The sequence below is a fragment of the Procambarus clarkii genome, chromosome 20 (genome assembly GCF_040958095.1).
Source record: "Procambarus clarkii isolate CNS0578487 chromosome 20, FALCON_Pclarkii_2.0, whole genome shotgun sequence".
Taxonomy (NCBI): Eukaryota; Metazoa; Arthropoda; class Malacostraca; order Decapoda; family Cambaridae; genus Procambarus; species Procambarus clarkii.
Window position 1 is genome coordinate 38,935,466 of NC_091169.1, and position 15,288 is coordinate 38,950,753.

General features: G+C 45.8%; 1 protein-coding gene across 2 annotated transcripts in view; it reads right to left on the reverse strand.

Annotated features, from left to right (window-relative positions):
• Positions 1-15,288, reverse strand: part of LOC123755346 (Transmembrane O-mannosyltransferase targeting cadherins 3) — a 672,781-nt gene that overhangs the window by 133,757 nt on the left and 523,736 nt on the right. For both annotated transcript variants that reach the window (XM_045737885.2, XM_069327886.1), the window contains one exon: positions 1,060-1,299. In XM_045737885.2, coding sequence (XP_045593841.2) covers positions 1,060-1,299 — 240 coding nt within the window. The remainder of the gene's footprint in view (positions 1-1,059; positions 1,300-15,288) is intronic.

Sequence of the window (15,288 nt, forward strand, 5' to 3'; positions counted from 1 at the left end):
CCTCTGCCAGGGGCTGGCCTCTGCCAGGGGCTGGCCTCTGCCAGGGGCTGGCCTCTGCCAGGGGCTGGCCTCTGCCAGGGGCTGGCCTCTGCCAGGGGCTGGCCTCTGCCAGGGGCTGGCCTCTGCCAGGGGCTGGCCTCTGCCAGGGGCTGGCCTCTGCCAGGGGCTGGCCTCTGCCAGGGGCTGGCCTCTGCCAGGGGCTGGCCTCTGCCAGGGGCTGGCCTCTGCCAGGGGCTGGCCTCTGCCAGGGGCTGGCCTCTGCCAGGGGCTGGCCTCTGCCAGGGGCTGGCCTCTGCCAGGGGCTGGCCTCTGCCAGGGGCTGGCCTCTGCCAGGGGCTGGCCTCTGCCAGGGCTGGCCTCTGGAGGGCTGGCTACAAAAAATAATAATTTTGTATAATACAAAAAAATACAAAATTACCCGCTACAGTAACTTTCTTCCCCACCACACTCACAAAGCCCCTCCCTGTAACCTACTCCAACCCCCCCAACCCTCTCTCTGCCGCCCCCCTCAACCCCCTCCCCTTCAATCCCCCCTAACCCCCCCCCTCTCTGTCGTGACCACGAGCAAGTTTGCAGTCAATGTTGCAACATCGTGACCAGGGCTGTGATCATTCTCAAATCATCCCTATCGCTCTCTCTCTTGCTCTCTCTCTTCCTCTCTCTCTCGCTCTCTCTCTCGCTCTCTCTCTCTCTCTCTCTCTCTCTCTCTCTCTCTCTCTCTCTCTCTCTCTCTCTCTCTCTCTCTCTCTCTCTCTTGCTCTCTCTCTCTCTCTCTCTCTCTCTCTCTCTCTCTCTCTCTCTCTCTCTCTCTCTCTCTCTCTCTCTCTCTCTCTCTCTCTCTCTCTCTCTCTCTATTGCAGCTGCGGGCGAGCTTATCTGATGCCCACCCACGCCCATATCGTAAGCCCACGACGCCAGCTTTTCTTATTTCCCCCTTGGGGAAAGTCTTCAGCCTTCAGCAAGCTTGCAAAGCTTCCCTTAACGCAATCTCCGTGTTGCAAATGACGTAAAAATTCCAACAAAAAACGGTGTTCTGTGTTTGCTGGAGGATAGACTTACCTTCTGGACGATGAAGAGCTCGTAGACGGCGCAGATAGCGATGACGGTGATACCCTGTTCCTTACAGAGCATGGCCGTGGTGGCCAACAGCATGGCCAGCAGGAGGAGTCTCCAGTCAGTGGCCACCCGCGCTCCACGGGGCCCTCGGACCTGGCGAGCCGTGGCCCCGGAGTAGGCCACCAGGGCCCCTAGGAAGAAAAGGGAGGAGAGCGTTTCGGCTCGACCTACTACACCCGTCACCTGTAGGAGAGAGAAAATGTCAACATCTTAGACCATGTCTCAGACAGCTGGTGATATGAATATCTTATCAGTTTGGTGGGCTGTTGATGTGAGTACCTTGTTTGGAGGTACTGGCATGCAAGACACACACCTGAAGACAGTCATACAGGGACACACCTGAAGACAGTCATACAGGGACACACCTGAAGACAGTCATACAGGGACACACCTGAAGACAGTCATACAGGGACACACCTCAAGACAGTCATACAGGGACACACCTCAAGACAGTCATACAGGGACACACCTCAAGACAGTCATACAGGGACACACCTCAAGACAGTCATACAGGGACACACCTCAAGACAGTCATACAGGGACACACCTCAAGACAGTCATACAGGGACACACCTCAAGACAGTCATACAGGGACACACCTCAAGACAGTCATACAGGGACACACCTCAAGACAGTCATACAGGGACACACCTCAAGACAGTCATACAGGGACACACCTCAAGACAGTCATACAGGGACACACCTGAAGAGACTGTCAGAACGTGTGTGTAATATGTGAGAATTGCAGCAATGAAATAATCATAGAAGGTGGATGTCCTACAAATATATGTGGAATTAGAATTTAGATTTTACATTTTTAGAATTTACATTTTTAAAACTGTGTGTGCTATATATATGGATGAGCGAGAGCGCGCGCACACAACACATAATACACATTTCAACGTTTATATAATGCTTAAACTCATTCTTTCAAACCACTATTAATATCTTACATATAACCCAACATAACCAGTAATATCGCGCAGTATTATCATTGAACGCAAACCTATTATAGCTTGTGAGAGTTGTACTCCCGCAGCCAAAGCAGTGACTGGACTACTGTGGTGATGACTTGATCAATAAGGTTGTCGTTGTTTGCAGCGTCCACGAAGGTATTTCACTTTACAACTTTAAGATGTCTTTCCCCCCATCAATAAATATTAATAAATAAGTGAATAAAGAAAATAAAAAAAGCTTCACCGTTTGGCCCAAGGAAGGTCTTAAGTCGCAGGAAGTTCCGGTTCAAGCCTTTTGTGTCGATTGAACTGTTAACTGAGACCCAACTTAGTTGGATTAACTTAGCGAAACTTAGTTAACTTGGTTAACTAAGCCCCGAAAACAGCTCAAGGTAACCCAAGGTTCTGGGGGAGGGGGGGGAGGGGGATTTCGGGTGTCTCATAGCTCTGTAATTTTAAGTTCTGGGGTAAACCTGAGGGGCACCCGGTTGATTGATGAAGATTAAGCCACCCCAAGAGGTGGCACGGGCATGAATAGCCCGTAAACAGTGCATCGGGAGGTTCGTCCATTATGGAGTGAAGATACTTCACTCACTTACACACTTACACACTCACTCACACACACTCACACACACACACACACACACACACAGATGATGACGCAAAATTAATTTTGCAGATGACGCAAAATTAATGAGAAGAGTTGTGACAGACGAGGATTGTAGGATCCTCCAAGAGGACTTAAACAGGCTGCAGAGATGGTCAGGGAAATGGCTACTGGAGTTTAACACCAGTAAATGTAAAGTTATGGAAATGGGATCAGGTGACAGGAGACCAAAGGGACAGTACACAATGAAGGGGAACAGCCTACCTGTAACGATTCGAGAAAGAGACCTGGGAGTGGATGTGACACCTAATCTAACTCCTGAGGCACATATAAATAGGATAACGACAGCAGCGTACTCTACACTGGCGAAAATTAGAACTTCATTCAGAAACCTAAATGAGGAAGCTTTTAGGGCGCTTTACACTGCCTACGTGAGACCCGTCTTAGAGTATGCCGCGCCATCATGGAGCCCCCACCTGAAGAAACACATAAAGAAACTGGAGAAGGTTCAGAGGTTTGCGACGAGGCTTGTCCCAGAGCTACGAGGGATGGGATATGAAGAGCGGCTGAAGGAACTGAACCTTACGACACTAGAGAAAAGAAGGGAGAGAGGAGATATGATAGGGACATATAAAATACTCAGGGGAATTGACAAAGTGGAAATAGATGAAATGTTCACACGTAATAATAACAGAACGAGGGGACATGGGTGGAAACTGGAAACTCAGATGAGTCACAGAGATGTTAGGAAGTTTTCTTTTAGCGTGAGAGTAGTAGAAAAATGGAATGCACTTGGGGAACAGGTTGTGGAAGCAAATACTATTCATACTTTTAAAACTAGGTATGATAGGGAAATGGGACAGGAGTCATTGCTGTAAACAACCGATAGCTAGAAAGGCGGGATCCAAGAGTCATTGCTCGATCCTGCAAGCACATATAGGTGAGTACATATAGGTGAGTACACACACACACACACACACACACACACACACACACACACACACACACACACACACACACACACACACACACGTACGTACGTTCTTGGTGTAGTTCTGCCCCCCCCCCCCTGTCCAATCACTTGGGCTGGACGGTAGAGCGACGGTCTCGCTTCATGCAGGTGGACGTTCAATCCCCGACCGTCCAAGCGGTTGGGCACCATTCCTTTCCCCCGTCCCATCCCAAATCCTTATCCTGATCCCTTCCCAGTGCCAAATGCTATACAGTCGCAATGGCTTGGTGCTTTTAACCCTCCCTCTCCGGCTTGGGGCCAGGTTTGTTTTGTGATAACTTGATCTAAAAGAATGTTGAAGGGTTGTGGATGTTCATCCAGGCTGTGTAACCAAGTAGCTCCCCCTACCTGGAGTGGGTTCTGAAAGTTCTTCCACTCCTCAAGCCACGCCTGGAGCCAGGCTTGTTTTGTAAGAGCTTGGTCCAACAGGCCGTTGCTTAGAGCGGCCCGCAAGCCCATATATCCAGCGCAGTCCGGCTGGTCCGGGCCGCCAGATCACAGAACCAACACGACACTGTACCCAACACGACACACTGTACCCAACACGACACACTGTACCCAACACGACACACTGTACCCAACACGACACACTGTACCCAACACGACACACTGTACCCAACACGACACACTGTACCCAACACGACACAGTGTACCCAACACGACACACTGTACCCAACACGACACACTGTACCCAACACGACACACTGTACCCAACACGACACACTGTACCCAACACGACACACTGTACCCAACACGACGACACCGTACCCAACACGACACACCGTACCCAACACGACACACTGTACCCAACACGACACACTGTACCCAACACGACACACTGTACCCAACACGACACACTGTACCCAAGACGACACACCGTACCCAACACGACACACTGTACCCAACACGACACACTGTACCCAACACGACACACTGTACCCAACACGACACACTGTACCCAAGATCACCCTCCCAGCCATCGAGGATCACTGGAGCGGAATACTCTCAGGACACCAACAACAAAAGTAATTCAGCAACAGCAGTGGCCGAGAAAGCCATTCCACTCAGGCAGCTAAATCAACAGAAGCAACGGCTCGGCCCCTCCCCCCAGGCAAACAATCAAACAGGATGGACTCAAATGAGCTTCTGACCTCTTCCCGACCTCTCAATCCTCCACACCCCCTCCACCGTACTTCCTCCTTACCCTGCGCTCCTCTTACCCCTTCCCTTCCCTTCCCTTGCTCCCTCCCCTTTCTTTCCTTCCATCCCGGTCCAATTCTTCGTCTTTCAACTCCATTAGATCCAAGAGAGAGCTACCAAACAGGCTTTTACATTCTTTTACAGCAAAGGGAATCGTATCGTCAAAGAGAAGAGGACAAAGAGTGGGTCAGAGGGTCTGCTCTTTGGAACCCACCACAGTCTGCTGATACAAGAATATTTAGGCGAATACATCTAGGTTAGTGCGCGCGCACGCATACACACATACACACATACACACACACACACACACACGCATACACACACACACACACACACACACACACACACACACACACACACACACACACACACACACACACACACTCACACATACACATACACACACACACACACACACAAAGGGCACATATATGATAAAGGCACAAAAAAATTTGTAACAAAATAGAGATGCAGAACTAGGAAACAGGATTGGTTTAACAGAAATTGCGAGAGGGCCAGAGACCAAAAGACACGAAAATGGAATCAATACAGGAAGAGGCCGAACCCCCAAACATACCAGCGATACAAAGATGCGAGAAACAACTACACGGCAGTGAGGAGAGAGGCAGAAAGAAATTTTGAAAAAGGGATTGCAGACAAATGTAAAACAGAACCAGGCCTATTCTATAAATTCATAAACAACAAATTGCAGGTAAAGGATAATATTCAGAGGTTGAAAATGGGAAAAAGATTCACGGAAAATGAAAAGGAAATGCGTGAAACATTAAACGAAAAGTTCCAAAGTGTGTTTGTACAAAATAAAATCTTCAGGGAACCAGACACAATAAGAATTCCAGTGAACAACATAGAGCACATAGAGGTGTCTAGAGACGAAGTGGAAAAAATGCTCAAGGAGCTAAATAAGAACAAAGCTGTTGGTCCAGATGGAGTTTCACCATGGGTTCTGAGAGAATGTGCACCTGAGCTCAGCATTCCACTTCAACTGATTTTTCAGGCATCCCTGTTTACAGGAGTTGTAGCTGATGTGTGGAAAAAGGCTAACATAGTTCCAATCTACAAAAGCGGAAGCAGGGAAGACCCTTTAATTATAGACCTGTATCATTGACAAGTGTAATAGTCAAAATATTGGAAAAAATAATTAAAACTAAATGGGTAGAACACCTGGAGAGAAATTATATAGTATCAGACAGACAGTATGGTTTTCGATCTGGAAGATCCTGTGTATCGAATTTACTCAATTTCTATGATCGAGCAACAGAGATATTACAGGAAAGAGATGGTTGGGTTGACTGCATCTATCTGGACCTAAAAAAGGCTTTCGACAGTTCCACATAAGAGATTGTTCTGGAAACTGGAAAATATTGGAGGGGTGACAGGTAAGCTTCTAACATGGATGAAAAATTTTCTGACTGATAGAAAAATGAGGGCAGTGATCAGAGGCAATGTATCGGACTGGAGAAATGTCACAAGTGGAGTACCACAGGGTTCAGTTCTTGCACCAGTGATGTTTATTGTCTACATAAATGATCTACCGGTTGGTATACAGAATTATATGAACATGTTTGCTGATGATGCTAAGATAATAGGAAGGATAAGAAACTTAGATGATTGTCATGCCCTTCAAGATGACCTGGACAAAATAAGTATATGGAGCACCACTTGGCAAATGGAATTTAATGTTAATAAATGCCATGTTATGGAATGTGGAATAGGAGAACATACGACCCCACACAACCTATATATTATGTGAGAAATCTTTGAAGATTTCTGATAAAGAAAGAGATCTAGGGGTGGTTCTAGATAGAAAACTATCACCTGAAGACCACATAAAGAATATTGTGCGAGGAGCCTATGCCATGCTTTCTAACTTCAGAATTGATTTTAAATACATGGATGGCGATATACTAAAGAAATTGTTCACGACTTTTGTTAGGCCAAAGCTAGAATATGCAGCGGTTGTGTGGTGCCCATATCTTAGGAAGCACATCAACAAACTGGAAAAGGTGCAAAGACATGCTACTAAGTGGCTCCCAGAACTGAAGGGCAAGAGCTACGAGGAGAGGTTAGAGGCATTAAATATGCCAAAACTAGAAGACAGAAGAAAAGGAGATGATATAATCACTACATACAAAATAGTAACAGGAATTGATAAAATCGATAGGGAAGATTTCCTGAGACCTGGAACTTTAAGAACAAGAGGTCATAGATTTAAACTAGCTAAACACAGATGGCGAAGAAATATAAGAAAATTCACTTTCGCAGAGTGGTAGACGGTTGGAACAAGTTAGGTGAGAAGGTGGTTGAGGCCAAGACCGTCAGTAGTTTCAAAGCGTTATATGACAAAGAGTGCTGGGAAGGCGGGACACCATGAGCGTAGCTCTCATCCTTTAACTACACTTAGGTAATTACACACACACACACACACACACACACACACACACACACACACACACACACACACACACAGGAAGCCTGTCCCCAGAAGCCCACATCAAAAGCATATCATCAGCGATATATGCAAGACTGGTCAACTTAATTAAGAACTGCCTTTAGAAACTTGTGTAAGGAATCGTTCAGGACGCCTGTATACCACTTATGTCTGACCAAACTTATATAAAGATTACCCATGACTCAAATGAAAAGGTTCAGAGAGTGTAGAGTGCTTAATAAGGGCACAAGTACTGGAGAAAAACGAATCTCAAATGCCAAAATAAGACAGAGGCATGTTATATATATATATATATATATATATATATATATATATATATATATATATATATATATATATATATATATATATATATGCGAACAAGCCTGAATGGTCCCCAGGACATATGCAACTGAAAATTGAGTTTTCAGTTATATATATATATATATATATATATATATATATATATATATATATATATATATATATATATATATATATAGAACTTCTTAACACTCTCTGGGTAATGAACAAGTGTATTGAACTTTGAAGGGGTTCAGGGGTGTCTACTCTATTGAACATACTCTTGAACCAAGTGAACAAGTACACCAGGTTATATATATATATATATATGTGTGTGTGTGTGTGTGTGTGTGTGTGTGTGTGTGTGTGTGTGTGTGTTTAATCGTAATGTGACGTCACGATTTTCAAAACAAGCAGACATAAAACAGTCAAACACACAAACATCTCAACTTAAAGCAGAGAACAATGCATGTTTCCTTTAGACATGCACAGTCTATTGTGTCTTAGGGCACAGCCATGCAACGTTTGTTCTCTCATTGATACAAACAAACAAAAATGAGTTTTTCTATAGGAAAAACAACGCATGTTCTAGCATGCATGTAACTCTTCCCCCCCCCCACCAACCCCTCGATCTGCCAGACAATACTGGTTCTTCTAGACAAGGCGTGCGCGTCTTTGAGAAGGCGTGCGCGTCTTTGAGAAGGCGTGCGCGTCTCTGAGAAGGCGTGCGCGTCTCTGAGAAGGCGTGCGCGTCTTTGAGAAGGCGTGCGCGTCTTTGAGAAGGCGTGCGCGTCTTTGAGAAGGCTTGCGCGTCTCTGAGAAGGCGTGCGCGTCTTTGAGAAGGCGTGCGCGTCTTTGAGAAGGCGTGCGCGTCTTCGAGAAGGCGTGCGCGTCTTCGAGAAGGCGTGCGCGTCTTTGAGAAGGCGTGCGCGTCTTTGAGAAGGCGTGCGCGTCTTTGAGAAGGCGTGCGCGTCTTCGAGAAGGCGTGCGCGTCTTTGAGAAGGCGTGCACGTCTTTGAGAAGGCGTGCGCGTCTTTGAGAAGGCGTGCACACACCTCGAACAAGTCCCCTTGAGCACTCCCCGGCCGTCAAGGACGCGGGCGGTTAAGACGGCCGTCAACAACAAATGGCCGACCCATAACTCTGAGCGGAAAACGTATGAGAGGAATAAATATCGACACGCTGAAAAGTCTCCTGGAAGGAAAAAAAACTGCTGAAGAGTGGAAGTTGGGTCGCTCTAATACTCGAGGTCACCCCTGCGACGCCAGACCGCCGCTGCTACGACTCCAAGCCGCCACTACAAGTCTACCTCTGACGTTAGCGAGGTTCTCAGGTCTCATCCGGCAAGAGTTTACCCAGCGGGTTAGTTCCAGAAGCTCAATCACGGGTTCCCTGAGAGTTCGACTCTCTTTTTCTGTCGACTCTCTTCGCGCGACGCTCTTCCTGTCTCGGGGTAGCTAGACACACTCCTCCTTTTCCTTCCTTCGCCTCACAAGACCTTCTACAGCTTTGTCTTGATGGTGGGAGGGAGACGGAGGTCCAGGTGGCATCAGTCTTTTACACATTCACTTACTAAACTTGTACATCTTTCCTCAATCATGGCGTATAAGTTTATTAAAGAGTTAAAGATATTCCTAATTTCAGAATCTAAGGTTGGTTTTGTTATAAGAACCTCGTAGTGTTTCGGAGGCCATAAACCGTTTCATAAACATGAACAAAGTCGCCATGAGTGAGAAAAGATGTACAGGTTTCGTAAGGGGGATGCGTAGATGTTTGATGAATCCAGACATGCTGCGCTTAGTGAGCCAACAATAGACAAACAAAACAGACTACTTTAAGGAGGAGGGCTGGTCGAGGACCGGGCCGCGGGGACGTTGAGCCCCGAAATCATCACAAGGTAACTGTAAGGTGATGTACTAGATATCATGTGAGTTTACAATTCCAGATTTTTCTTGTTGACATCGCTGATAAATTCTCCTGCTGGTTGACCAGACCACACACTAGAAAGTGAAGGGACGACGACGTTTCGGTCCGTCCTGGACCATTCTCAAGTCGATTGTGTCTTGACAATCGACTTGAGAATGGTCCAGGACGGACCGAAACGTCGTCGTCCCTTCACATTCTAGTGTGTAGTCTGGTCAACATACTTCAGCCACGTTATTGTGACTCCTCCTGCTGGGTTCTTCTGTACTAGTCACGTGTATGTGCGGAACACTCGCCTTCTGTCTCATTTGTGGTTGTGTATGACTGCTTCTGTCTCATTTGTGGTTGTGTATGACTGCTTCTGTCTCATTTGTGGTTGTGTATGACTGCTTCTGTCTCATTTGTGGTTGTGTATGACTGCTTCTGTCTCATTTGTGGTTGTGTATGACTGCTTCTGTCTCATTTGTGGTTGTGTATGACTGCTTCTGTCTCATTTGTGGTTGTGTATGACTGCTTCTGTCTCATTTGTGGTTGTGTATGACTGCTTCTGTCTCATTTGTGGTTGTGCATGACTGCTTCTGTCTCATTTGTGGTTGTGTATGACTGCTTCTGTCTCATTTGTGGTTGTGTATGACTGCTTCTGTCTCATTTGTGGTTGTGTATGACTGCTTCTGTCTCATTTGTGTTTGATCTGTACTTCTGTCTAGTTGGTCTCTCTTTTTGTTCGTCTATGTTTCTGTCTGCACCTGTCAACTGAACGACTGCATCCTTCTGTGGAACTCATGATATATCTTGAGGTTATCTTGAGATGATTTCGGGGCTTTTTTTAGTGTCCCCGCGGCCCGGTCCTCGACCAGGCCTCCACCCCCAGGAAGCAGCCCGTGACAGCTGACTAACACCCAGGTACCTATTTTACTGCTAGGTAACAGAGGCATAGGGTGAAAGAAACTCTGCCCATTGTTTCTTGCCGGCGCCTGGGATCGAACCCAGGACCACAAGATCACAAGTCCCGCGTGCTGTCCGCTCGGCCGACCCGCTCCCTACATGATTAATAAATTCCTGTCACAGCCCAAAAATCAGTCGCGAGTCAAGCAAGTAGGATATCAATACTTGATGGCAACGCAGCCTTCATCTGATATCCTACTTTAGGTTGATTAGTAAAGCAAGACCCAACGACAATCTAACTCTACTAATAATTGTGGCAGTTAAAAAGACATGCCGCAAGGTTGAGTCAAGCATAAAAAAGAATAAGGCTTCTTGCCTAATGTTGACCTTTGCTCGGGTACCCCGCTTACCTCAATAACATGTATAAATAATGTCCAGTTTGTATACATCGCCCAACTAAATTTACCACGAGAAAATCAACTGAATTCATGTAAATCACGATGCTTAAGTGATAGCATCTTTTCGGTGGAAGTGAGAAACTACACACGATCCCACATTGTCATTTCTCAAATATCCACATCCTGGCAATCCGCGAAAACCCATGTTCGCAAATCCATCAAGACCCGTATTGTATTAATCCACTAAGACATGTGAACAAATCCACAAGGGCCGTGACGAGGATTCGAACCTGCGTCCGGGAGCATCCCAGACACTGCCTTAATCGACTGAGCTACGACAGGGTTAAAAGGGTTGAACCCTGTCGTAGCTCAGTCGATTAAGGCAGTGTCTGGGATGCTCCCGGACGCAGATTCGAATCCTCGTCACGGCCCTTGTGGATTTGTTCATTTGATGCATCACGTTAGTGTGATCTGTGTGTGTGTGTGTGTGTCACTAAGACATGTATTCTCCCCAGGCCCTATCACCTGCATTTTATGAAGCAAGTCACACCCACATTCTGCCACTACCATTACACATACATTCTGGCTTCCTCCTCACATCCGTACCTCATCCTGCGTGCATCTTGACCCAACCGAAGCATCACATTCCACCTGCAGAGAACCTGAGTACACGACGACTAAGGATACACTTAAGAGATCTGCCAAGGCCAGATTCACGAAGCAGTTACGCAAATACTTACGAACGTGTACACCTTTCCTCAATCTTTGACGGCTTTGGTTACATTTATTAAACAGTTTACAAGCATAAAAACTTCCCAATCAACTGTTGTTATTATTATAAACAGCCTCCTGGTGCTTCGGAGCTCATTAACTCTTTAATAATTGTAAACAAAGATGTCAAAGATTGAGAAAAGATGTACAGGTTCGTAAGTGCTTGCGTAACTGCTTCGTGAATCTCGCCCCAGGTGAATGGAAAGTGAAACAGCGTTAACGCCTACTTCCCCCTACACCCAATCGCCTCCCCCAGGATTGGTGAAGCTCCATAAAAACGTTTATCTGAGACTCAAAACAGCATTTTATGTGATCATGTGAATAGCAATGCAGAAAAACTACACTTAGCCCAAAAAACACCAATTTAGAAGCAGACACAACCAGCAGTTACAGCATCTGACAGGCAGTTACAGAGACAATTTCCTCCCAGCCAACCACCTACAAATCCACTGAGCCAGCTACAGAACAAGGCAACCAGCCAGTTAGTTACAAAGTTACCAAACAAATCAAGCAGGCTAAAGAACCAGCCAGTCGGACCTAGGCAAGCTAGGTTTTTGTCTGTCTGAACATGTAAAATAATAACCTCATTAAGGGAGAGCATTTGGAGAGATTCGCATTAATTAAAATATATTAACATAACTTAACACTTGGAATTCAGTAGTATGAATTAGGTTTCAAGAACACCAGAAATATAAATTATTTCACTGGTGTACTTGCAGTGGGTGAGACACGTCTCCATCCTGTTGATTAAACAGGTGGAGCTGCCACCTGTTGCCCTCTCAGATATGTCCTTTGAGAGGAAACTGTTTCCACCGAAGGATACCGGATCAGCCAGGCTGTGTGTGTGGGCCCTCGGGCTACGAAGACAGCTTAACCATGCAACAGAGAGTACTACAGAGGAAGATTGTAGAGCTGCCCAACCTATCGAAGCATCATCACAAAAGAGTAGGCAAGAGTGAACAAATCCACAAGGGCCGTGACGAGGATTCGAACCTGCGTCTGGGAGCATCCCAGACACTGCCTTAATCGACTGAGCTACGACAGGGTAAAACATTTTACCCTGTCGTAGCTCAGTCGATTAAGGCAGTGTCTGGGATGCTCCCTGACGCAGGTTCGAGTCCTCATCACAGCCCTTGTGGATTTGTTCATTTGATGCATCACGTTAGTGTGATCTCTGTGTGTAGTGTAGTAGGCAAGAGTGACTAGTTCATCTCCTTCCCCCCCCCCCCCCCGCTTCCACTCTCCCCTTATCAGACACTGAAATATAGCCACATGAAAATATACCCATTAGGGAAAGGGAGAAACTCAAGCAGCCCAATTGGCATAAGTAAGTTAAAAGTAATGTGGACAAATGCAGATGGAATTGCAAATAAAGGAGTAGCGATACAGGAAATAGTCGCAGAAGAACAACCACACTTGATCGCAATAATAGAAACGTAACTGTCTAGTGTTATATCTTGCTTGATATCCTCTTGATATCTTCACAAGAGGATATCAAGTAAAACGACCCACCAGCAACACTACTAGACTTGGTACACACAGAAATCACAATAACCTCATATATATATATATATATATATATATATATATATATATATATATATATATATATATATATCACCGAGCTATATATATTCACCGAGCGGTTCGAATCAGGGTTCGAACCTATGTGCTGGGTGTTCCCCAGCAGTCGACTAGCGCGTGAATGAGAACACCGAGCGCAAAGATTCGAACCCTCAAATCAAGGCTCCTGTGAATTTGTACAAGACCTGATGTTCCCCAAAATGAGGTAGAGGGTTGAAAAAAAAAGTACGAGATGCCTTTAAGCATCTTCAAGTATTCAGGCATTGTCAAGCTTGCATATATAGTGAACCTGAAGGAGTTGGTTCCACGAAGAACACGTTGAAGAAGAAGAAGAAGAAGAAGAAGAAGAAGAAGAAGAAGAAGAAGAAGAAGAAGAAGAAGAAGAAGAAGAAGGAGGAGGAGGAGGAGGGAGTGCAGACGGAGACTACAACAGGATGAGGGACTTGAAGGGAAGAGAGCAAATGAGATGAAGGAATTCACTGCTGATACTGCTCATAACCCCTGCTTGATGGGGTTCTGGGAGTTCTTCTACTCCCCAAGCCCGGCCCGAGGCCAGGCTTGACTTGTGAGTTTGGTCCACCAGGCTGTTGCTTGGAGAGGCCCGCAGGCCCACATACCCACCACAGCCCGGTTGGTCCGGAACGTCTTTTAGAAAACAAGTCTAGTTTTCACTTGAAGATGTCCACGGTTGTTCCGGCAATTGCTGGGAAATATTGCAATGCAATGAAACAGTTTATACTACTCAAGAAGGAGGCAAAAGTAACATGAATCCCTGGTTCAATAGGCAGTGCCGGTTATCTTGATAACCTCAAGATAACCTCAAGTTATCTTGAGGTTATCTTGAGATGATTTCGGGGCTTTTTAGTGTCGCCGCGGCCCAGTCCTCGACCAGGCCTCCACCCCCAGGAAGCAGCCTGTGACAGCTGACTAACCCCCAGGTACCTATTTTACTGCTAGGTAACACCCACGCTTAAGAGGGAAGCTTAAGAATGGACAACAAAAGTTGGGAAAACGTACAGAGAAGTAGGAAAAGGGGAAAATAGATAGAGGCACTAGAGAGAACCATAAATAATGACATCCAAGTTAGGAGAGAAGGTGAGAGGCAATTTGAAGATGACATTGCTGCGAAAGCTAAGGAATAACTGAAACTGTTCTACAGCCACATAAGGAGAAAAACGACAGTGTGGGACCATGTACTCTGATTGAGGAAACAAGGGGAAGCTCACACAGAAAATGATAATGAGGTATGTGAGGAACTCAACGAAAGATTTCAGTTCTTTACATCTGAATCAGCGTATAGACCACGGTTGCAAGATGAAAGGCTGGAGGAAATACTGGATGGCATTGTAATCATTGTAGAAGAGTGAAAAATCCTGGAGGAACTAAAAGTGACAAAATTAATGGGACCAGACCTAAGCTGACCATGGCTGCTGAAGGAGGCTGCAGAAGTACTATGTCACCCGTTACCAAAAAAATTTTAATAAAATGCTTGAAACAGGAAATCTCCCAGAAGTCTGACAAAAATGGAAAAGTCGTCCCAATAGTACAAGAAAAAAGACATAGAAAGGAGCCTGTATCAAGCTGCAGGCGATGAGTCACAATAACGTGGCTGAAGTATGTTGACCAGACCACACACTAGAAATAGAAGGGACGACGACGTTTCGGTCCGTCCTGGATCATACTCAAGTCGAAACGTCGTCGTCCCTTCAATTTCTAGTGTGTGGTCTGGTCAACTGTATCAAGCTCTTTTAGCCGCTTATTGTCTACTGTAAAGAATTATGAACAATTTAATTATCATATCTACTTTTAAAATTATGAATGAAATTCGTTTCTACAACCTTACTTCTTTCATTCATTCTATTTTCCCATTATTCTTGGACTACAAGAAATTTGGCTATCTCTGTGGCCCATCTACTTCTCCAGCTTCCATGCCTGTCTTGTCGTTCTACTCAATCCTCTTAAATATTTTATATGTCTCTATCATGTCTCCTCTGTTTTTTAGCGACGTCAGGCCTAGTGTGTGTGGGTGTGTACTCACCTAGGTGCGATTGCGGAGTTGAGCTTCGGCTCTTTTGGAATCGGGT